Consider the following 25,633-nt stretch of genomic DNA (forward strand, 5'->3'; position numbering starts at 1 on the left):
GTTATCTAAACAGCCCTCACCTCTCCCTATGCTAAGTTCACTAACTCACTTGATCATGAGTGTCGGTTTAGTGTTGAGGGAGTGAGGAGTTTTGTTCATCTTTGGATTTCTAGTCTTGCTTTCCTTCGGTCATATTGATCTTGGGTGGCTTCACAGCTAAATCTAACACATCATCCTTGAATAGTCATCAATTAACAACATGAAATACCACTCACCTTGCAAGCTTTTTGTCCTTGTGGACCAACATAAATCAGTGTGACCAAGTTCCAAAGACTTTGATGTAGCATACTCCTTCAATTTGAAGCTTGTCCTTGTTTGTTTCCCATATTGACACTGTTTGCAAATGGTATTTGAAGGTTTTGATATTTTTGGAAAGTCCCTTACGGCTTGCTTTTTGCTGATCTTCATAAGGTTATCAAAGTTCAGGTGACCCATCCTCTTGTGCCACAGCGAACTCTCATCTTCTTGCTTTATCAGACACTATTCATATGTTGTTGGTGTCAACAGAATGTTAGCAACAAAAGGTAAGGCCTTACTTGTAAAGTTATTTCAATTTCAATTAAAGAACAAGTTATGAACTATGTATGCTATATATGGATATGAGGAATTATGTCAATGTCTAATAATTCTGATTTTTATCTGCAGATCTGAAGGAGAGAGATCATTTAATATTTTCTATGTCTTCTCCAAATGAATTCAATTGGCATATATATCATTTAGGCAACCGGTCAATTGGTGTATTGACCGGTCATGCCTTTTAGGCATGACCGATCAATGCACCCATTGATCGGTGCCTTTACATTTATACCATTAACACAATGCTGATTATCGGTTCAAAAAAACCCCCGATAGCATATTGTAATATCATAATATAATGACTGATCTATTTAATGAATCGTTTCAGATAAACATCGATGATTCAAAGTGCACGATGAATATAATCCAACCGGTGCATTTGTTAACCAATGTTTAATGCCAAATGAAGCGGTGTATTCATTAAACCCGATAACAAATATGCTCGATATAATTAAGCCCGACAACAGATGTGAATCGGTGCCAATGTTTATGCATCCGATAGCAAGTATGTATCGGCTAATTTAACCCGATAACTTAATGATAAGCAATGTTTGTACAATCCAATAATCATATGTAATATAAATCAGACATGAAGCATGTAGATGAATAACAGAACAGGAAGGTTAGGAAGATCTTATCTTGCATAAGCTACCATGCATTAACATTACTCTCTAAGATTTCCCCACGTTAGCTTTGTAAAGTATATTCTGTGTGTTTTGAGTTCTGCTTTATTTTGTTTCAGTTCCTTTATTTTTTCTTTCTATGCATACAACATTTTACAATTAGCATAACATTTAAACAGCTCGTTCCTAAGAATAATTCCAGAAGACTAATAGAACAGTTTGTAAATCAAGTTGTTTTCATTTGAGATGAGATTCATGTTGTTGAATAACTGTGGAATTTATTTGCCAATTACAGATCAATGAAAAATCAATCAGCCACATTTGCCAACTTAATTTGTATTTCTTAGTTAGTTACTGCTTCCTCATATTTTCATCATGATGGGAAAAAGTAAAACCCAACGTTCAAAAGGCCACAAAACCCTAACCATTGTAACTATAAATCACACTTGACGGATGTTATCTTCAAATATGTAAACAATGAGAACTCAACAAAGTGATTCTAAGTTCAATACCCACAATCTCACCTTCTTCTAGGAAGCAGGTAAGTTTAGAACTGCTGATATTTACCAATATGTAACAGCAAGCACCAGCTAGGATGGACTGAAAGGCTGATTCATAGAATGCCAACTGCAGCACTTGATATGAATTTTGAACAAGGAATTCTAAGCATTATTTATAATTCACAGACAAGGCAGTTCTAAATGATCAATTTTGAGGTCAACAAAATAAAAGTTTAAAACGGATGAGGAATATGTGGCATACCTAGTTCTAAATCTCGATCCTTGCTATACTCAACAACAAAACCATGATGGGAATCAAGAGTAGATCCAAGAAGAGCAGGAAAGAGAACTGCAACATTGTGGCATTTTGCAAAGTTAGAAATGCCCAAATGATTATGTATTATAATTTCTATCTGCTAGCAATAAATGAAATCCCAAATATTGAGGCATAATCTAAATAAGCACCAGTAGCCATTGGAGTCACAAATTCTCTCATCAGTTTGTCAAGCATAGGGGAGAAGCCAAAATCATCAAGCACTGCCCCATATTTGTTCATTGTATTGGGTCTCATTATCTTGTACTTTGTAATCTCAACCCACTTCTCAAAATTTTCCACCTGAGCATTCACACAGAATCATCACTCAAAAACAAAATATAAAACACAAATCAGAAGAAATAAAATATACAAGTGAAAAACAGGATCCTATGTTATAGTTCTATCATGAAAACATAAGGAAACTGAAGCTAAGGTATTCATATTAGCTAGGAACATACCTCGGCTATTAATAGTTCACAAAATCCTGGTTGAAGCATGCTAAATGCGTAAACTCCTGGTGATGGCTCTGATATAATCCTTCTAAAACTCTCCTCAGTATTCTCTTTAGTAGCATCAATAAATGATTGTACAAAGAAGCAATCAGGGTTCAAAGTGTATAACTCTCTGTTGCGAGGCTGATAAAACCAGAAAAACATTGGAATGAGCAAGGAAAGAAAATTTAGTATTCAATGAATGTTGTAGACCCTAAGAATGAGATAGAATTCTCTAGCACTAAAACTACTGATTAATTAGATAGTTATTTTGAATGAAATGGATAGTAATTATGAAATTGGAGCCAAACAAAAGCTTCATGCGTATTGAACAAAGTATTAATAAACATCATACAGTACTACAAAAAGACACAAGAAACTACATTGATCATTTACCATTAATTTTCAAACCAGCTAACAAAAATCTTAATCAAAGCTCCATAAATTTTAGAGCAAGCAAGCAAATACACTCATAGGATGCATAAGCTCCACATAAATACCAAGCTTACAACCACAAACCAAAAGTCACAACACCCCTTGCAGAATATTTTTTAGTACAATAAAAGCATTAGCTTTCACACTACATAATCACACATGCGAACCAGTTGCACAATTTATTACCAATGCCAACTAAGGTTATGTTACCAATTGATAGATTCTGTTACCAATTGAAAGATATAACAACTCCAATAGCACTAGAATGGCTGCACGTAATTACAATATTTAGATGATCTCGAGGGATACTTCTTTTGTGGAGGGCATAGTGTCAGGTTTCTGAGAGGATTTTAGTGAGTACAAGAGACTGCAGCCGATTAAATTTAACTTATTTCATGACAATGTGCCTATTCTGAAGATTTATTTCCCATCCTTTTTGCTTGGAAATGATCATTGACTTGTTTAATCTCTAGTCGATTCTCCTCTGCAATTTACTTAAATATAGCAATGAATAAACCATCATTCACCCTAAATAAAGCAATATATTTGCCTCTGATTCTCAAAACAAAATCTGTAGAAAAAAGGTATTGCAACTGTCTAAAATCCTTTGACAAAAATACAAGAATGATTTTCTTCAGAGTTTAAAACAAGGTAGGACTTGTCTCAGCATTCCATGAAACCTCACCAAGAAGCTGACTAGATACTGACACGAACAGCCAAACTCTGGCTACTTATGGAATCTTATGATACATTTGATATAAATTCCATGAGTCAATAATAATTTGACCAAGTGTTGCCTTTGCTCATTTCCCCTAAGTAGTACGAAAAATTTAGAAGTACTCGGCAGTACAGCAAAAGGTAAATGTATTAACCATTATTTCAATGTTGAGAATCAATTCAACCCATTTCTTAGGTCCAAAGATAACAAAGACCACCTTTCTTCTTTATCAAGCTTATACATTAGGAAATGTCTTATCTCTCTTGAACCTCTATTGACAACGGCATAAGCTGTATCCCCTTTTGTATGTCTTCCCTATTATTCATTCATTAGATTAGTTGACCCTTGTCAGTGCTCCTAATGGCTGTTATTTCAGAACAACATATTCCAGTCCTATTGACCCATTTTAGTACTCCATTGTTATTAAAGTAATTCCAATATGATGAATGCAAATTGGTTGCAAACTCTAGAATGTTCATACATGACGATGGTAATGGACGATTTAAACAACCTTGCAGTCCTGATCCACAAAACTAATGAAACTAGCATCTTCACACAATGACCTGATTTGTAACATTTCTAGTACTAGTACCTTTCTTTGGATTCTGACACTGCATACATTTAAGCCTATGCATGAGCAATAACAACAGATTTTTTTATTATAAGACAAATAACATGAAATGTTACATATTTTTATTTTTCTAAGACTTAGCACTAGATATAATATTTTAATGCTCAACTCATCACTCGAATGAGTATTTTCTATGAGTATTTGTTTTTTCTGTGGCCCTTCACTCATTTGCATGGGTAATAATCACAAGGCAAAAAAACCACAAAGTGTGCAAGCACCTCTAAGCATGCAATATCCCATACTAAATTTTTGCTGATTTTTGTAATTCACAATAGGCAACACGCGTACCTTTTATGATAACCAAGATCACAATGTAGGCAAGGTGAAAGCATACAGTGAAAAGGATTAGTCTGATTATTATAGAAAATACTTATTGGCGGTAAGACACACAACTCAGCATAGCTACTGATGCAAGGATTGGAAATAATGTAATACTTTCTGGCAGCAAGCCTTCCAGATTGAATAAAAAAAAAGAATCTAGCGGAAAACCACACAGATTAATGTTAGATGTATAGAAAGTGATTTTTTTTTAAATGCCATGGTGGCATAGCCATCCAAACAAACAATGTTTAAATCCATTTCTAAACTTTAATAATTTTGGCAGCAAACTGCAGAAAATTTGCAATGAATAGCATTATTTCAGTGATCTCAAGTACTGATTTTAAGTGTAGAAGCAATACTAAAATAATTATTAAAAATCCTAATATCATATAGCTTTGATAGAAGGAACCAAAATTTATTTTCTTTTTGCTGCATTCACCAACTTGTACAGCTGCCCAAAAATGATTAGCAAGCTAAATGAAATAATAACTAGCAGCCTTTATGGGCTACAATTCCCCACAAAGAAAAGCGGTTGCACTAAGATCAAAAGTGTTAGCTACTCATACATTGACTTGCCCAAATAAGAAAATCAAACAGCAGTCAAACCTTGTAATAATGGTGACCCCTTCAAGGAAAATAACCTGCGATTGGTACTAAAATCAGCACAGCAACAATAAGATTTACATAAATAGCAATCGCTATTCCTAAAGATTATGGTAATCAAGGGAGCTGTAATCAAGGTGTCGCTGGTACTGAGAAAGGTACACACATCATAATTACAAATAAATGGATTTTTATTACTTACAGAGATTGCAAATTATCCACAAATTGAGCTCCACACACGAACACCAAAAACTAAATTCTTCACACCAAATTGGAATATATGTTATAAATCTCACACAACTAAATGATTGAAACTGGAAGAACTCTGTATCTGATCAGTACAAGCCTACAAGGACAATTCCTAGATGGAATTATTCAAATGAATAGGAAGGTTTTCATCCTCAAATCCTTCCTTTGCCAAAGGGTTAAAGGGTTTCTGCTTTTGGGCAGGACAAAGGAACAATGTTCAATCTCAAGAGAAATGAAACTGACAAATGAAATTAGCAACCCTATCCATTCCTCAACTCTTCATATAAACTTTTTGAGGAAAAATAAATAGTATTAACTTTTTTCTCCTTTTTCCCTTAAACTTCTATTTTTGAATTTGGACCCCATTCCTAGCGTCACTTTTGTTAAGTTCTTTCAAAATTCTGTGATCAAAATAGAAGAGATGGAGATATGATCTGAAAGTTGTATTTTATCTGCTATAGCGTGTTTTAAAGATGCACCACACTTATCAATTTCGGTGTGTTCATCCTCCTCAATGTAAGCATGCTATATAAGTGGATGAGGGGTTACGTAGTGAAGACATATGTCTTCCCACGTGGGAAGACACGTCTCTTCCCTACGTACCTCTCACCACAGTATATAAACTAGTCACCATTTACTTACCCGATCGGAAGGAGTGCGACTTGTTTGAGAATCGCTTTACCACCTGATACCATGAACGGTGTAACCGTTGGTCAAACGCGATAAGTTAACTTTGGTTTTATTTATCATTAGTTAACGTTAACATATTAGTATATGTAATCAAATTTATATATATATATATTGGAAGCATGAAATAGTACGACCGACGTTACAAAATTAACACTCCCTCTTAACTAGGGAGGACTCATTTCATGTTAGAGAAAACATCAAAATTCATCCATTGATTGTGAAGAGAGGAGATATCACACCATAGTGATATTCAAAGATATGGTTCAACAACGAATATCAAGTCTCATGATACTCACCATAACTCATAGTTATCAAATAAGGTATGTGCACTAGCATCAAGTCACATGATGCCTACCATACTGATAATGATTTCATGGCATGTCCACAAATATTATGTTCATAATATTCACCATGAAGATCTCTATCATAATTATGGTTTATTTAATGATATCAACCAATAGATATCTACCATAATGTCTCAAAGATATATATACTATCATGACATGTCCACAAATATCAAGTCACATGATATCCATCAAGATAGTTAAATTGATAATTGTAAAATCGTCACCTTACTATATCAATTTGAAACAAGTGTTCATTATTGAAAATTCATCACCCTTCAATAATGTTCACAGAAGGCCCATGCAGTCATGGAGTCACACACATGACAAATAAAAGAGTTTACACACTAAACATCTTTAAATATATTAGTATATCAGAATAAATGAGACTATCTCTCAAAATTAAATAACATTTTCAACCATACCAAGTTTATCTCTAAAGTGTTCAATCTTGATCCTGGAGAGAGGCTTGGTAAGAATGTCTGCAATCTAATCACTTGTACTAATATAATTCAGTCGGATCACATTCCTTTTCACCATATCTCGAACATAGTGATAAGGAATCTCAATGTGTTTAGACCTGTCATGAAATACTGATTTCATTGAAAGCTTGATGCAACTCTGATTGTTACAGTAGATGGCAATAGGATTTAAGGGCTGACCAAACAGTCCTACAAGCAATTTCCAGAGCCATACAGCTTCTCTTGCTCCCATGGAGGCTGCAATGTATTCAGCTTCTGTAGAACTCTGAGCAACTGAAGACTGTTTTCTAAATATCCATGAGATCATTCCTGATCCTAAACTGAAGCAACATCCTGATGTGCTTTTCCTGTCAACTATGCTTCCAGCCCAATCAGAATCAGTGAATCCATGAAGGTCAAGTTCTACATGTTTATATTTCAAACCAAAACCAATAGTTCCTCGAAGATATCCCAGAATATGCTTTGCAGCAACAAGATGTATTACCCTGGGTTCCCACATGAACTGACTTGGTGCATTTACAGCATAACATATATCAGGTCTTGTGTTTACCAAATACATCAGAGATCCAATAATCTGTCTGTAGAGTGTAGGATCTACAAACTCTGGTTCTGCAGCTGTTTCCTTTAGCTTGTGCAGGTTTGTCTCCATAGGTGTGGTCATGGATCTACAATCCAACATTCTAAATCTCTTGAGTATATCAATGGTGTATTTTCCTTGATTAAGGATTATACCATCTACTTGCTGCCAAACTTCCAATCCAAGGAAGTAGTGAAGAATTCCTAAATCTTTCATATCAAACTCAGAGGCTAATTCTTTCTTACATCGAGAAATACAACTATCCTCTCCTATGATTAGTAGATCATCAACATAAAGAATAAGTATTAATAACTCACCATTGATTACCTTGTAGTAGAGATTTGGATCTGCTTCATTCTTGAAAAACCCTAATTCCAAGAGATAGTGATCAATTCTTTCATACCATGCTCTGGGGGCCTGTTTCAATCCATAAAGAGCTTTCTTTAATCTGCAGACATGTGATTCGGCCTTATGAATCACAAAACCTTCAATTTGCTCCACATAAACTTCTTCTTCAATCTTATCATTCAAAAAAGCAGTCTTGACATCCATTTGATGGACTTTCCATCCTTTAGATGCTGCAATAGCCAAAACTACTCGGACAGAAGTGTATCTGGCAACAGGAGCAAATGTCTCTTCATAGTCAATACCTTCTTTCTGTGAGAAACCTCTGGCAACAAACCTTGCTTTGTGCTTCTCAATGTTGCCATCTGCTGCATGTTTGATTTTGAAGAGCCATTTAGAAGATACCACAGATTTGCCTTTAGGCCTAGGCACAATATCCCAAACATCATTTTTCAGAATTGACTGATACTCTTCTGACATAGCATCTTTCCAAACTTGATGCTTGAGCACAACTCCAACACAAGAAGGTTCTACATCAATGATCTCACTCATCAAGGCAGTATAATTGGAAAATAGGTTAGGTCTCTTACTTTCTTTGAAGGTCCCCTTTGGAGCAGCATAATTTTCAGATTCTTGAAGCATCTTTTTAGCTCAAAGTGGTCTCTTCCTAGTTTCGGGATAATTTTCTTCTAAAGGTAAGCCTTGAACTTCATGCTCAGCATCTTCAGGGGTCTCCCTCTGAATCTCAGGGGTCGAATCCTCATCCAAGCTTATAGGAGGATCTTGGTGTTCTAATTCATTAGAGCTTTTGGACCTCCTGAATGCTATGTCTTCCTCAAAGATGACATCTCTGCTTAGTTCAATTTGTCTTTGACCAGGTATGTATATTTTGTAGGCTTTAGAGGTTTCATTGTACCCAACAAATACTCCTTTCTTTCCAGAAGGTTCTAACTTTGACCTCTTTTCTTTGGGGACATGAATATAGACTGGACACCCAAAGATCCGGAAATGACTTATGTCAGGTTTGTTGCCAGTAAAGGCTTCTTCAAGGGTTTTATTGTCAAGAAGAGAATGAGGACATCTATTTTGAATGTACATAGCTGTCCTAGATGCTTCAGCCCAAAATGAGGTTTCTATATTTTGGTCAAACAACATAGCCCTAGCAGCTTCTACTATAGTCCTATTCTTTCTTTCAGCTACCCCATTTTGTTGTGGGTTATAAGGTACAGTTAACTCCCTCTTAATCCCAGCATCTATACAATAATATTTAAACATATCAGAAGTGTATTCCCCCCCATTGTTTGTTCTTAAGGTTATGATTTTCTTACCTGTCATAATTTCTGCAAGAGCTTTGAATTCCTTAAATTCAGAAAGGATTTCTTCAGACTCTTTGTACCTCAAAAAATATATCCAAGTCTTCCTAGAATAATCATCTACAAATATTACATAATATAAAAATCCCCCTAATGAGGGTACAAACATGGGTCCACATAAATCAGAATGAACTAATTCTAATACATTTTTGGATTTACTGTTGCTTGAATTAAAAAACCCTTTAGTATTCTTTCCCAAGGCACACCCTTTGCAGGCTCCTTCAGATTTTTGACTTAGCTTGGGTAAGCTGATCACCATCTTCTCTATCTTAGGTAGGGCATGGAAATGAAGGTGCCCTAATCTTCTGTGCCAAAGTTCATTCGAATCTGGAGTCTCATGAATCAAGGCTAGAGGTGGAGTGGTGCAAAGTCTGTAGAGGCTCCCTTGTCTTACTCCAATGGTGTGGGCTTTCTTGATGGTGGAGTTCTTTGGCCAAGCAAGTACCTTTCCTTCCATAAAGGTTAATCTGTAACCCTTATCTTCAAGTGCAGAAACTGAGACAAGGTTTCGCTTTACACCAAGTACAAATAGAACTCTAGTCAGTTGTAGGGATATGCCTAACTTTATGTTGATATTGCAGGTTCCTATTCCCATAAACTGGATAATTTGAGTCATCACCAATTGTCACTTCTTCATTTGAACTTTCCACAAGTGTATCTAGGTGCTCACGAAATCCAATGATGTGTCGAGATGCTCCGCTGTCAATCACCCATGTATTGAAACTGGAGGTGACTTGACTAGAGAGGGCTGAGTAGAAGACTAGCTTCTCGGAATTACTCCCTTTCTTAATTTCTGCCATTGAAGCTTGTTGCTTGATCCTGTCTGGACACTTCATTGCATAGTGCCCATATTGGTCACATCTGAAACATTGTACTTCAGAAATGTCTCTCTTCTTCTTTGAAGACCTCTTCCCATTTGAGTTGTTGTCCCTCTTTCTCTAACAGTTCTTCTTCTTTCCTTTCTTGTGAGAATTAGAGTTTAGAACTTGAATGTCTTTATTACCACTGTTTTGTTTTATTCCTCTTGTGACAAGCCGAGATTCCTCTTGAACGCAATTCGTTTTCAATCTATCAAACTTAGAAAATTTAGAACGAGCACTGATTCCTTGAATGAACGATTCCCATGAGGTAGGAAGTCCATTTAGGGCCATCATAGCAAGTTCTTTGTTGTCTACTAGATGTCCAATAGTGGATAGTTGATCCATAAGCTCAGTGATCCTCAAGAAATAGGATGTAACTGTTTCTCCTTTATTCATCTTTATATGGTGTAGTTGATTCTTCAGGGCGAGAGCCCTGCTAGTGTTGTTGATTTCATAAATGTCAACTAGTGCTTTGAACAACTGAAAGGTCGTCTCATATTTAGAAATAACTGGTACAATGTGGTCTCTTACTGAATCCACAATTATCTTAAGGGCCTTCTCACTGTCCTTGCTCCACTGAATTTTCTCTGTATCATCAGAGGGTTCAGGAATTTCACTTTTGACATGGGAGTCAATTTTATTTTCTTTCAAAACAAGCATGATCCTGAATTTCCAAGATACAAAATTTGATGCTCCATCTAATCTATCTTCAAACCTAACTCCGATTGCCATTAGGATTATGGGAATGTGATCTTAGTAAGAGCCTGGTAAAAAGTTTATGAGATCGTTACAGAATTTTAATATGATCTTCCTTAACTTTGCTCTGATACCATGTTGAGACATAGACCAGCTAGGACTTGAACCTAGGACCTTCCATATGCTGCTGGAGTGCTCTACCACTGAGCTACTGGCCCCTCTTGGACCAGTCCATCGTCAATCGGAATGTGGCTTATTTACAATACCAACACCCCCCTTAAGCCACACCTCTCGTGTGCTTGGAGCTACTAGCCTGGACCTGGCTCTGATACCATGTTAAGTTCTTTCAAAATTCTATGATCAAAATAGAAGAGATGGAGATATGATCTGAAAGTTGTATTTTATCTGCTATAGCGTGTTTTAAAGATGCACCACACTTAGCAATTTCGGTGTGTTCATCCTCCTCGATGTAAGCATGCTATATAAGTGGATGAGGGGTTACGTAGTGAAGAGATATGTCTTCCCACGTGGGAAGACACATCTCTTCCCTACATACCTCTCACCACAGTATATAAACTAATCACCGTTTACTTACCCGATTGGAAGGAATGCCACTTGTTTGAGAATCGCTTTACCACCCGATACCATGAACGGTGTAACCGTTGGTCAAACGCGATAAGTTAACTTTGGTTTTACTTATCATTAGTTAACGTTAACATATTAGAATATGTAATCAAATTAATATATATATATTGGAAGCATGAAATAGTACGACCAACGTTACAAAATTAACAACTTTTGAGCCCTCTTTTAAAACAACCATTATTTTAATAATCAAACATAAGCTACATTTTTGGAATATAAATTAAAGTCACTTTTTCAACCACTTAAATTATTAAATTATTTTCCTTGCACCACCCCATTGGCCTATGGGAAATGAAATGATAGGCTAAGGGTCTTTATTAGACTTCTGCTTGAGAAGGGGGCATGACAAGATAAGTGTAGCTTATGTAGTGGAAACTATAACACTTGAATCACAGTCAATGATTGCATACAAGGGCTTGACCCTTCATTTATGGTTGGACATGGCATATTGTATATAAGTGACAAGTTGTTTTACATTTCTTGTACCATTGGCCTGCTTAAGACTGTTTTGGTGTATTGTATGAAGAAGGTGATTTCTTTTGTGATGAAGATGTGCCCTACCTGTTGACATGTTTTTTATGACCGCGTCTAACACAGAATAAAGGCACCAACGGTCACCTTATCCTCTCTTGATCAAGATTAGTCTGTATGCTAGGATTACTTAAAGTTCAAACGGCTAATTCCCAAGGTTCCTTCAGTGCGTGGATGTGACTCAGTTGTTTGATGGGTTTGCTGATAACCCAAGGGGCCTTACGTCTGTTGAAGAAACTTATGCAAGCTCAAGGATTTTTGTACGAATGATTTGCAATGAAGGCTCTAGTTTTGGATCTTTTGGATTTTGAATTATACAGAAAGTAAATAGGAATAGGGCAAAGGAAACTAGACTAAAAGTAATCTAATCCATTGAACAAGGAGACGGGATATCTTGCGCAAAATCCAACCACGCTTCGCTTTGCCAGCAACGCACAACTACACGAAGGCAGTGCAATCTTCAGAGGGTGTGTTAAAGATTTTCAAATCATCAAGAGAAACCATCAAGTTGAACAATCTCTCCTGATAATCAAAGTTAAACATACACATATAACGGAGGCTCAGGCTAACTTTGCACACTATGCAACAATCAGCTGCACACCAAAAGCATGAGCACGAATTTTGCAACAAGCGATCCTATCAGATCCAGTTTGTCTAACAGCATGAAGCAAATCTAATCTATGAAGAGAATGAGACCATGCGAGCTCCAAAACGACACAAGAACACGCCAACAATTGAACAATGTATTAAGTGTTTGCTTCAAAAACTCTTAGAAACAATCTCTGACGATAGTCTCTCCTCATTACAAATCAGAGGGTCACCCCTTTTATAGGCCTCAAGCCATGATTACATGCAAAACCCTAATTAGGATTTGCCCTAAAGATTCCCCACTCAAGGTGCAACAAGGTGGGAATCGGCAATTAATAACCCACTATGCCCATTTACAATAAATTTAAAAGAGCCTAAAATAGCGCCCACTAGCACATTAAATGTGCCCCATGATGTTGATTATGCCCAGAATGTAACCAACACCATCATAAATGCCCATCATTCTCCAAGTGACAGCGACATGCACGAAGAATCTGTCATAAAACCACAATGAGAAGGCGACATGCAAGAAGATTCCCTATCCGATGGTGGCATGCATTGACTGGTCCCACGCCTAGTCAATATTCCTTTAGCAATAAGTATGCCATTACTATTTAGTCAAAAGACTTTCATCCAAAAATGGACGACCATTATCTCGTTCATTTATGGCGTATGCAATGAATCTACCGACGACAGCTTCCAGTTCTCCGATGGAGACACTTGGTACATTCTCGATGTTGAACTCCATAAAGGCAATTTCCTCTTCGCTTCTGGAAAAGAAGCTTTCCCACTCTGCCATGACTTCCTGTGTTTTCTTCATCATACCGGAGAATGAAGAAACATTTGCAAAATGTTCCTTAGGGAACCAACCGACAAAGAAGAAATCGTGCAACTGGGATTTCAAGGAGTTCACCGTTATTCCTCTGTCACTGAGTTTCCTTGAAAATAAAACTTCTATGGCACTAAGGATTTCTTCCTGTATCCCTCTGATAGACTCCTTCAAGGTGACAGAGTCAATGCTGAATTTGTCAAGGGTGTTCTTTCCCGAACAGATAGCGTAGAACCATCGAGGGAAATCATAAGCTTCATTCTCTTGGATTACTTTCCCATCCACCAGAATTTGCCTTGGAGTCCTTGTCAGAGCCCTAAGTCGGGAAATGGTTAAGTCTTGGTAAACATCTACGTCCTCCCATAGTCCTTTTGTTGTCTCTAATCTGCTTAGGAGGGCCACGAACTTCGAATGAAGCTGAGCTAGATCCTCAAAGAATTTTCCTGCCTCGACATAGACATCCTCTACCCATTCCCGGGAATTTTGTGCCATTGCTCTAATAAGTTCTACATCATCAACTACTTCCTTGGGAAGGAAGGGAGGAGGGGTGGATGAAGGACCTGCTTCCCTGAGGGGTCTTTTGAAACTCCTGACGTATTCGCATAGGAATCTATTTTCCTCCCTCAGCCGCTTACATTTTGCCTTTGATTTCAGCAACTTCTCCTTCATGGCTAAGGAGGAATCTTCAAAATCTCCTACAACTTGACCGGTGGAAGCATGGCCAAGATCAACTTGTCTGATGATGTAATCCTCTTGTCTAATCTCACTCCTATCCTTATCCACTACAGGTTCAGCAATGTGCAAGGTCCGGGATCCAGATTCTTCCCTGACCACCTTGGAAAACTTCCAGGGGGCCTTTCTTTCCGGTGGCCGATCCATCCTCTTCAATAACTCTTCTAACTCCTAAGCAGGATTGGTTCCTCCTTCTGCTTCATTCCCCAATCTGCCTATCAACCAATCTAGCGCGGGGATGGAATGGCTATGATCGTCTGCATGCTCCTGGTCCTGAGATTCCTCCTCCATTTCACCAAGGATAGTCTCCACGAAGCTATCCTGGTGAACTTCCTGGTGCGGGGGACTTTCTTGCCTCTGACTTCTTGGTTGATGATGGCCTTGCGAAGCATTGATGCTAGTATATCAGGCGCTAGAACGTTCCCTGGAAGTGGCCCTGTGGGATGTGGAAACATCTCCACTTCTCGTACGCTCGAGGAGCTAACTGGTGAATGCTCCCTTCCTGTTTTTGCTCTCTTTTGTGGAGGTTCCTCTTGCTGGGCTTCCTATCGAACCTCGTGTGGGATTTCCTGCTAGATATCCTTCATCTTTGTTGCCCTTGGCCTCTTTGGGGCATTTTTTCCTTTGTCCATCCGGGCTTCTATTCCTGCCTGACCTGTGAAGAGCTTTCAATTGCCTCACTGTGGGAATCCAGATTTCCCATTAGCTGGTATGTCAGATGGACATTGTTTTCCACCAACTTTCTTATCTGCCTGTCAATCCAGTGCTTAGTGAATTTTAGCACTGGTCTAGCTAAGATGTTCAAATCATCTACCTCAGGCTCTGACCAATCTAGCAACTGGACAGATTGATCCTTTACTTTCTCAAATTCGAGTTGCGTCAAATCTGAATCTTCCTTTACCTAATCCGGTACCTGATGAATTTCACTTATTCTGATGGTGTCGAGGGGGAGTCTGGAATGCATTCTTCTCCGGACCTCGAAGTCATCCTCGACACTTGCCCAGTAATCCTCCAAGTGAAATCTGTGTATGAATTTGACACCGACAACCTTCCTAATCTAGCTATAAGGATCATATTGGGCCCTGGATGTGTAAAATGGTAGGCGATAGAATGCCAATTCCCTTGCTGCGCTTTCAGCGGCCTCCAAACCTGGGCATATCTCCATGAAATCCCCCAAGACAATTGGAAATTCAATAGATTGCTTCTTCTTCTTCTTCTGCAGCTGATCATAGGCAGTTAACTGCCTCATGAGCTCGAGCAATATAAGCTTGTCTGACGGATATCTGGGCAATTTGTAAGACTAGAAGGAGAACCCTTGCGTCCTGATGTAGGTGAATTTGGGGAATTGCAGGAACGCAGCGCCATACCTCTAGACCAAGGCACTTGCTTGTGGAGACAACCTCATGTGTAACTTATTTTGCATAAGTCGTGTCAAGTACATGGTGAAGGTGTCATTCGCCAACCTGTAAGAGCTAACATTGGAGAGATGTAGCTGGGGATAACACTCATGCACTTTTAACTGAGCTGGTCTGCAACCCATGATTCCTCTTGCTGGCAGCCCATCGAATCCTCCCCTTCGTGCAAGCATATAGAACAGGTAGGAGCTCATGAAAAAGGACTCAGACCTTTTCTCTTTCAGGTTCCTCAATTGTTCATGCAAGTAGTGGCTGATCAATCTAGCCCAGTCGATCAGTGTATTTGAATTCATGATCTTGCCTATGTAGAAGAACATCCAGGCCTCGAAGTTCACCGAATGTGGGCATCCCATTACTCTGCTCAGCATCTTTATTAGGTCCACATACTCCTGCTTGAACTCGAAGATTGTGAGAGTTTTGGGCATTTTGGAAGCGTGCACTCTAGGCTTCAGCAACCACTGCTTATTGATCAAATCAGCACACCTGGCAGGGCCTGCTTCACATACTGCCTAAGCTCCGCTGCTAGTCCTGTACGTCATGGAATAATGTGAAGGGATTCTAAAAGCTTCACCAATTGACTCTGGAGTCAATGTTGCCAACAACTTGCCATCTGGCGTTGAGATTGTTTTCCACTCCAGATTGTAATGTGCTACACATTCCAAGACCAGATCTGGGCATTGAATAGCGGGAGGAAAACTAGCTGCTGCAACTATTCTGCTTCTCACAATTCTGACAGTTGTCGGGGATGGATTATGCCCTGCTGTTCCGAACATTCAGATCTTGAATGCAGCCAAGTTGAAAGTGCCAAGGTTAGTATCACTGATTTCATCCCATCTTGAATTCAACTGAGAATGAGGAAGAAAACCCTTCGTCTCCGCTTTGATCAATGCCTGCCTGGAGATAGTAGCTGTCTTGCTTGGTTCCGCCATCTTGGAAGCACCTCGAAATGATGAAAATAGAGACTCAGTATGAATATTCTTCACTTCTCCACTTCTTCTTTCCTGAATCTTGCACGTGAGAAATGAAATGCCTTTCCAAACTTATATAGAATTCTCAAAAGGCATTAATTAGTAATTGCATTCATGATGCGTCATACTTTCCCCAATCACTACGCCATGCAAAGGTAACTTCCCATGCGAATGAGTTCAAATTTAGAATTTTCCTTAAATGCTCCCAGTCATGCGTCATACTTGGAAGATTCTTTCTGCCAACTCGTTGATTGCATTCTTTCCAATTTTGGAGGGTAATCGAAGGATCTTCTTAGGATCCGCTCGATTCCATTCTAACTTGTCATCTCCTACTTTCGAAGGAATTTTCATGCCTCTTCTCCACATCCCTATTTTTTAGGGATCTTCCTAAAATTTAGGAGTCAGGTTCATTGGATGGGGAATTTCATCCCGATTCTGAATCTATAAAATTTTCCACACTTGGTCGAGATTTGGTGTCTAAAAATAGCATATTCGAAAATTTGCCCGAGGGGAATTCTCCTTTTTATTCCTCCTTGACTCCTCGGATTCCATGCCTTAGGCAAAATTTCATTTTTTTAGCTTGGGTGAAATTTTCACCATGCCAAGGATTCATGGATTTTCCTTCTCTCCTTGGGAATCCCATTTCAGCGCCTGACTCCAGACTTGGGCGCATTTTTGCTTTGTCCATGGACTCGCGGATTTTTCCACCTCTCCTTGGCTTCTCCATTTTGGCGCCCTAGTCCAGACTTGGGCGCATTTTGGCTCTGTCTGTGGACTCATGGATTTTTCCTCCTGTGAATGCCTTTTCCATTTTGGTGCCCGAGTCCAGACTTGGGTGCATTTTGGCTCTGTCCATGGATTCATGGATTTTTCCTCTTGCGAATGGCTTTTCCATTTTGGCGCCCCAGTCCAGTCTTGGGCGCATTTTGGCCATGTCCATGGATTCATGGATTTTTCCTCCTGTGAATGGCTTTTCCATTTTGGCGCCCCAGTCCAGACTTGGGCGCATTTTGGCTCTGTCCGTGGATTCACCGATTTTTCCTCCTGTGAATGCCTTTTCCATTTTGGCGCCCCAGTCGAGTCTTGGGTGCATTTTGGCTCTATCCGTGGATTCACGGATTTTTCCTCCTGTGAATGCCTTTTCCATTTTGGGCATGGATTTTCAGTACTTGGCCTATTTCTGGCTTTCTCTGTCTGTTGTCTGACTTTCCGGAATTAGAATTGTCTGTGAATCCCTGATCCTTGTCGCCTTGTCTGACTGACCCTGCCAGTACTGACTTTCTAAAAATAGAAACTTTCCAGGTGTCAGCGTTAGATCTCTAAACAGGGTGCAATAATGACTTCCTATAAATAGAAACTAAAAAATAGTAAGTTTGATTTTTGGCAAAATGGTGACATTCCGGGACCTGAAAAAATCCCTAAAAAATAGGGGCTTTCTAAAAATAGAAAGTTGCTCTGTTTGGGCTCAAATTTTACTAGAAGGTCCCTTAAAGAGTCTTGATTCCAGTCGTATGCTCAGTTTTCCCGAAACCCTAACTGGAAACCCTAAAATCTAGGACAATAGGCAAAACCCTAGAAAAAGGACAAAACAGGCCCTAGACTTCATAGAATTCGCTCGACCGAGAAGCAGATTAGCTCTAACTGACCCCTGAACATCCACAACGTGGAGAGATTGAAAAGGTTGCTACCAACACACACAAAAAGCCAAGACCGAACGACCAAAAAGGGCCTAAAAGCTAGGGGGTCCCTATCTGGGATGGGGTGATGTGTGATTACGTCACAACACTACCCACCACCTTGACCAACCTTAGTTTGAACTCAATGTCACAAACTATCGTGGTATTTAAGACCTATATGTTTATCTCTAAACAAATGTCGCAAAGACCAAGACCTTATATCTTGCTTCTAATTATCTATTGATAATCAAGCAATACAAGCTCAAGAGAAAACGTAATTTTCTAATGGAAGTAATGTCCTTTGCAGTCATTTGTCAGGTCCCTTGAATCTTAAACCTTATTACAATTTGTCTTTAGAAAAACTTTGATATACTGTCATGCCCCTGCCAATCTGAAAAGAGTCACAGCCTTATATATAAGCACTGCCCTTACAAATCCAAATCACAAGCCTTATTAATAAGCCCAAGCAAGGTAATTACTAAAGGGCCGACCAGAATTAAATAAAATAAAATAATTGCTAGCAAAAGGCCGACTAAGACTATCCTTGCAAATAATATTAATTAAGCGATCAAAGAAATAGGGCCAACCCAGAATTAAGAGATATTAAATGACAAAGGTAATCTAATTAATGGGCCGAGCAGGAGTATCCCAGGCTGCCACATTCATTAATCTTGCCCTTAATCCAGCAGCATGTGTCATGAAAGGGCAGGGGGTGTGTAATCAAGGCAGCCATTTTACTTGAAAGGTCACATCCCTTCCAAGTGAAAGGGTACAAACGCCACCTCCGCATGAATATATATAGAAGAACAATGCATTGGGCAAAAGCATTAAGGAGGTATCAATCAAATGACTAGAGAATAAGCACCTGATCTGAAATCAATAAGCCCATAAGTGCAGAACCAGAATTAATATTATCAGCCTGAGATTAGTGAGTTCCTGTGTGTTATTTGTAATGTGAGAATATGAGTAAACTATTAATATTCTGCTGAAATATATATAGGGTTCAAGCAATCAATAAGATCTGATCTGATATTAATTTATACAACCTGCATTCAATAGACCAGTGATCTAGGAAGTAATTAGTATGCAATATGATTGAGTTTATTATTTAATATGTATTCTATTATCTATTTTAAATTAGTTATTAATGGAATTACTGATCTATTTAGACTCTTTTAATTATTAATTTAATCTATCTATTTTTCCTACAAACAATCATATATGGATTAATAATTAAATATTATAAGGAGTGGCAGCAGAGCAGTTCCCACAATGTAAGTACACCACCCCAAGTTGGATGGAATTGTCTTGATTAGATGTTCCTGCCACTTGTGGGCCAAGGGGTCAAATTGTCTTGGTTGGATGTTCCGTGCCCTTGAGCTTAGTTGTGGCAAACAATCTCCAGCCACCCTATCATGTTTTCCTCCAATCCATAATATGGTTGATTGTTAGAAGAGAGATTAGAGAATAGATCCACATAGGTGATACTAATCATCATTTCATTAATGTTAATCATTTGTCTGCTTTAAGTTCAATAATTATTATATAATTTAGTTATGGAATGCTGGTTGTAAATGAATCATATCATTGGTTTGGGGCAAATATCAGGTATAACCCATAATGTGACATTAAATATACTCAATGAAAAGGATTAAGACAATACTCTTTGCATTGACCATTTAATAAAATACCCTATCACAACAACTATGCATCAACACCTTCAATCATTCATCTTGTCAAATAGTTTGATCAAGTCTAAATGCCATATCCCAAACAATTAGTGTGAGTGAATAGGGTATAACTATATGGAGTCTCTCTTCACTGATGTAAACATCATCTAGTGAGTTTCACATTCAACCACCCATTCCTTTAGACCTATGAATAAGGTAAGCCACCACACCCTTGCAATGAGGACAACTCTTGCAATTGCACCAATCCTTGATGTATTCCTCTTAGGAATGCATGAATTTCCATGTGGAGCACACCTTGTTGAAGCACTTGATGTAGACCCATTTTTTATAGAATTTTGTGTATTAATTAAAAAAAATTTAAATATAGTCAAAGTTGTTTTCCTCGTTGGAACCCGTGAGGGCCCTAAACAAGCTCCATGCGAATACACGTATTGTTAAATTCCTTCTTACGGAGCATACACATGAATACATGTATTGTTAAATTCCTTCTTATTGACTAAAATGCATCTTATTGATTTACCCTGCAGGCTAGCAGGATCATGCTTTGATGCCATTTGTAAAGTCCCCTAATTGGGAATGCCCTAAATTTGCCCTAATTCTCAATTTCCAAATAAACAAGCAGGGTTAAAAAGTACCTTTCACCTGATTGAAACCTTGCAAATAGATTAGAAACCATTTACAACAATAATTTCAATAAGCAGATTATCATAATTAGGCATCTGCGAATTCATGGCAGAATTATCAATTCAATCAAACCATTTAAATATATTTGGAAGGCCCAACATAGAAGAGCATGGGAGAAAGTGACTTCAATGGGGTGTCTCGGATCCTCTACCCTAGGCCCAAGGGTGGATATACCATCCCTCTTGGCATCACGTGGCCCATGCCATCCATATGAGGTGGTCTACCCGGTGAGGTATCCACTTTCCGTTCCCCCTCATCTTGCCAACCATTTCCCTCTCCCAAGGATTGGACTACTTGTGTTGATTCACCATGATAGGGGGATGAGGTTACAACAGGGTGCCCTGGAAGCCCATCACTCCTAAGCCCAAAGGCAGTAGCCTATGCACCCCTTTGACCTCGTGGGACTATCCGGTCCCCGCCTTGAGGTGATGTACCTAGGTAAGTGCCCCATCACCGTACTGTTGTGACCTCTTTCACACATCGCCCCATTGCAAATGGGGACCCTCTCTTTCTTTGCTTTCTAGGGTTTTCATTAGTGTCCCATGGCCATCTGCTTCAGTTTTGCCAAGCCTTGCTCAATTTTGAACAGTTCAGGTCCTAAGGATTGAAAGTTAGTTTTTGCAAACCATGTGATGCCAAAGTCAGGACCCTGTCAAAGTGCCTAGAAAGGCCAAAGCACGAAGATCGCAATTGATTTGGACGAATTTGAACAACTTTAGAAAGTTTACTTTTTTGCTTTTTCCTATTTTTTAAGAAGTTTCGTTTTGGTATTTTTAGCCCGATCCCCGATATGGCTATTTTTAGAAAGTTTTCCCTATTTTTTAGGGATGTCTGCTTTTTGCTTTTTCAGAATGGGAATCTAGGGTTTGCACTGGTGGCACTCACCTGCTTCGACCGGGATCCAAAATTTCCTAAAAAGCCAGTTCCCTACATTTTAGGGGTCATCATGCTTCATATGATTTGTCTGAGTATGGATTTCAAATTTCAAGTTAATCTGGTTAAATTTGGTTGAATTGTGAAATTTTGAAATTTTCTAAAAAAATTTCTCAGTCTGGCTAATGGATGATGTTGAATGTTATGGCAAGTATTCAAAAGTCCACCCAAGCAAAGGTCCACCATGTTGGAGAGATGATCAAAGTCCGCCCAAGGAGAAGCCTTCAAAACTCCGCCATGTCTTGAGGGAGCTCCAAAGTCCGCCCTGGGAGTGGTTTCAAAACTCCGCCCTATGCCTTGATGAAGCCTCCCAAAACTCCGCCATGTTGGAGACCTTCCTAAAGTCCGCCCTAGGAGATGCTTGAAAAGTCCGCCTTGGTAGCCATGTCTCTAAACTCCGCCATGCCTTGAAGCCTTCAAAACTCCGCCCATGTTGGGGGTCACACCAAAGTCCGCCATGTTGGAGTCCTTCCTAAAGTCCGCCATGTAGGGGTAGTAGAAAGTCTGCCCTATGCCTGGAGAGTGATCTCAAAACTCCGCCATGCTTGAGGAGGTAGACCAAAACTCTGCCTTGGTAGTCATGATGAGAGTCTGCCATGTTAAAGAAGCTAAGAAGAGGGGACTAAAAACTCCACCCTATACCTCCTTGAAGACCCTCCTAAACTCCGCCCAAGGGAGTAGATATCATGTTGAAGACCTTCAAAACTCCGCCCTATGCCTTAAAAGGGTAATGAAAAGTCCGCCCAAGTTTGATAAAGAAGATGGTGGAGCCATAAAAGTCCACCATGCATGGTAAGAAGGAGAAAGGCCGCCCATGAAGAGAGCCTCTAAAAGTCCGCCCAAGCTTGGAATTGAAAGCAAGTAAACATGTTGGAGTCCTACCAAAAGTCTGCCCAAGTATGAAATTGAACACTAAAAACTCCGCCTACTCTTGGAAGTCAAATAAAGTCAACAAGAATCCGAGTGATGTCATCAAATCTTCCAAAGAATCGAACTTGCAATCAATTTAGAAAATTGGAATTTAAGATTTTCAAAGATCAATTAGCTGGGAAATTAAAATGGAAACTCAAAATTAAAATGGGAAAGAAGATACTTAGAATTTTCAGACTGAGTTCCAAATTAGAAACTTTTGGAAAATACTATTTTGTGAGCCTAGTTCGAGTTAATAAACTAAAAAACAATTTAGAAACTTGCATAAGTAAAGGATTTTCGACCTAAAGAAGATGACAACACTTTCCCAAAGATTTGAGTTGGATTTAGAAGCATGAGTTGGATGATTTTGTGTGTTTCTAATTGGGAATTCAACTTCATTTACAAATACTTCATTTGTAACTTCATTTTTACACCAAGAAGTTCGAAGTTCTTAAGGAGAGCATAGTGAAGTGTTTGCAGATTCGAGTTCATCTAAAGAGAATTTTGATATTGCTTGCAGTTTGGCAAGTTTCTTGACAAAGGATTCACAGATTTTTTGAGTGAAGCCAGCTGGTATAAGGAAGAATTGTTAATTCTTTCTGAGTTTTCTGAGAAACTTCTAGCCTTATTTCAGTCTATTCAAAGGTGAAGTTGAATTAACAATGCAGATTTGTGCATTTTCTGAGGTTTTTCAGTCATTGGGAATGATTTTGGGTGGATTTATTCAAATTCTTAGTAAAAGAAAATCATTTTTGACTAAGTAAAAGAGAGTTTTTTTGGAGTGTGATTACACTTATCTTTAGGATTGAGGAATTTATTGGCGAAAATACTTTTTTTTTGTGGCTAAGTATGAGAATAAAGTGAAATCTTCAAACACTTAGCCATTCGCAGCCCCTATTTTCTTCAATTCACGATTTAATTTCTAACTTAAGCTTCATTGTCTAATTGCAGATTTTAGGCACTATGAAATTTCAAGTGGATAAAGACGCTCCTCTTGAGTCAAGGATGACTCGAAGTGGAAGAATGTTAGCGACACCAACCTCGGGCACATCAATCTGAGGGAATTTAAGAAGCAGATGTTTGGTTTGGACAACCTTGTGCCTACCACAACCACACGAAAGACGATGAAGAGTGGCATCGTGCATGCTGCTGGTTTTCTCCCCACCATGCAATGCACCGAATTAGTAGTTGACTGTGCTAGGCATTACAACCCCACCAGTAAGGACATTGTTGCACCTGATGGAAGAGTGTTGGCGAACATCAGTGATGAGGTCATCAGAGAAGCCTTCAGGATTACAGAGTATCATAACATTGTGTATGTGACCAAGGACGAAGCTGATAGCATGTATCAGGACCACTTGGAGGAGTATGATGCCATCGTTAATCATTCCTAGCTGGATAAGCCAAGGAAAGGCACCTCCAATCTTCAAAGGAAGAGCTTGGTGATAGCATACTTCAAGGAAGACATTGGAGACATGATCGTTCTGCTGAACAGGATAATGGGAAATCCTCAAGGTGCTCCATTCAAGCCCTAGATATATTATTTCATTAATGAAATAATGAATGGAGTAAAGATGATAGACTGGGCCCGGATGATAAGTGACAACTTGGACAGCCAGCTGAGGAACCTAGAAGCAAATAGGAACTTCTTCATGAGCTCGTACCTGTTTTATTCCTTGGCTAGAACCTATAGATACAGAGGTCTCACTTGTAGGGGGGAAGTAGGAAACAAAGAAAACCAGTTTCCAGTCTATGATTGTTATCCCCAGCTCCACATGGAAGAAAAGTTCCATTTTAAAAGAGTGAATGATACCTTCCTCATGTACATCACACGGACGTTGCAAGGTGGACTGCACCAAAGACTCTCTCAAGAGTCTATGGACTTCATCAGTAGATTTGGATATTGGTATATCCAATACCCAAAGTTCACTTACCTTAGAATTTGGGGGTTTATCGGGTCTCCCTATAAGCTTCCAACTTACCCTACCAGCCGAGTTGTGTTACTCGAGGTTGTGAGGCAATTGGAGGGGTATATGGCAATTCAAAGATATAAACAGAAGAAGGCGCGAACCTCCTCTCTCACGGGAATGGGTTGGAAACGTATCCATCGTCACAAGCTGCTGCGACTGCTGAGAAGGAGATGGCTTGGTATCCCTTTTATTAGTACAAGGCGAGGAAGAATTTTGACCCGTTCTGCAAAATAAAAAGGGTCGAAGGGATGACATTTGAACACAGAGCTGATCTAGAAGATTATTGGGCTAAAGCAGCCGATAGTTTCGAGATCAGGAAGAGATTTTGGTCGAAAATTCCCTTAAGCATGGTAAGAGCAACAAAGGAGTTTAGAGTTGCTCACCAAGTAGAGGACAGCCTTGAGCTTCGGCAACCAGGCTTTGAAAAGATGAAGAACAAACAACTAGCCTTGATAGATTGGGCAGAGAGAGAGAAATCAGATCTGGCTGACCTCATGAGGTTGGTGGTTGAGTATTCTAGGTGGTGGACATCTGAAAGGACAAAGCAATTAAAGTCTAAAGGTGTGGCCCTGACCTATGAATTGATGGGAGTAGATGACTCTTTGTCCTCCAACCCTTGTATCTTTGCAGGTAATGCTCGGATTCCAGAGAGTGTTGGGTCTCGGAAGAGGAAGGAGTTCATTGAAAGCTCCGTAAAGGTCACAGGAAAGAAGATTATAGGGGAAAGGAGGGAATCCAGCGAAGGTCATTCCATCCTAAGGGCCGCATCTTCCGTACCTGATCAGAATGTCGTTGAGGAGCAGGAGATGGACATATGTATGGTTAATAATGAAGTGAGAGTGCCTTCTCCTTCGATCGAGGAAATAATGAAAGCAGTCATCAAAGCCCGGACAAAGAACAAATTGAAACACCTGCATCTCCAGTAGTCTTCTTGGATGGTATAGCTACTGATCCAGGAAGGACAGATGATGAGTTTGACCAGAATACCGTAGAGCAATCAACTATCCCTGATTGGCTAAGGGAAAGGATAAGTGCTAAGGTCCCTAAGGAAGTCTATTCTGAAGAGATCACAGCAGCATTTCTGGAGAAGGTGAATGAGCCAGTCATAGCCAAACCGCCCAAGCCAGCCAGAAAGTTCTCGTTGATTCAAAGAGAGAGTGCGGGATTCAGGACAGTTCAAATAACTATGTCAAAGGAAGAGAAAACTTAGGACAGTGTTGCTCCAGAGG

At 39.2% G+C, this 25,633-nt stretch overlaps 1 protein-coding gene across 3 annotated transcripts in view; it reads right to left on the reverse strand.

Moving 5' to 3' along the window:
- The window catches only part of LOC131051018 (2-oxoglutarate and iron-dependent oxygenase domain-containing protein CP2), a 147,925-nt gene that overhangs the window by 91,068 nt on the left and 31,224 nt on the right, over nucleotides 1–25,633 (reverse strand). For 2 of the 3 annotated variants that reach the window (XM_057985359.2, XM_057985361.2), the window contains exons 4-7: nucleotides 2,474–2,650; nucleotides 2,165–2,315; nucleotides 1,962–2,048; nucleotides 1,724–1,834 (exon numbers count right to left, since the gene is read on the reverse strand). In XM_057985359.2, the coding sequence (XP_057841342.2) occupies nucleotides 1,724–1,834; nucleotides 1,962–2,048; nucleotides 2,165–2,315; nucleotides 2,474–2,650 (526 nt within the window). The remainder of the gene's footprint in view (nucleotides 1–1,723; nucleotides 1,835–1,961; nucleotides 2,049–2,164; nucleotides 2,316–2,473; nucleotides 2,651–25,633) is intronic. The other variant, XM_057985360.2, reaches the window with a different exon arrangement.

Source organism: Cryptomeria japonica, chromosome 6, assembly GCF_030272615.1.
Source record: "Cryptomeria japonica chromosome 6, Sugi_1.0, whole genome shotgun sequence".
NCBI classification, from domain to species: Eukaryota; Viridiplantae; Streptophyta; class Pinopsida; order Cupressales; family Cupressaceae; genus Cryptomeria; species Cryptomeria japonica.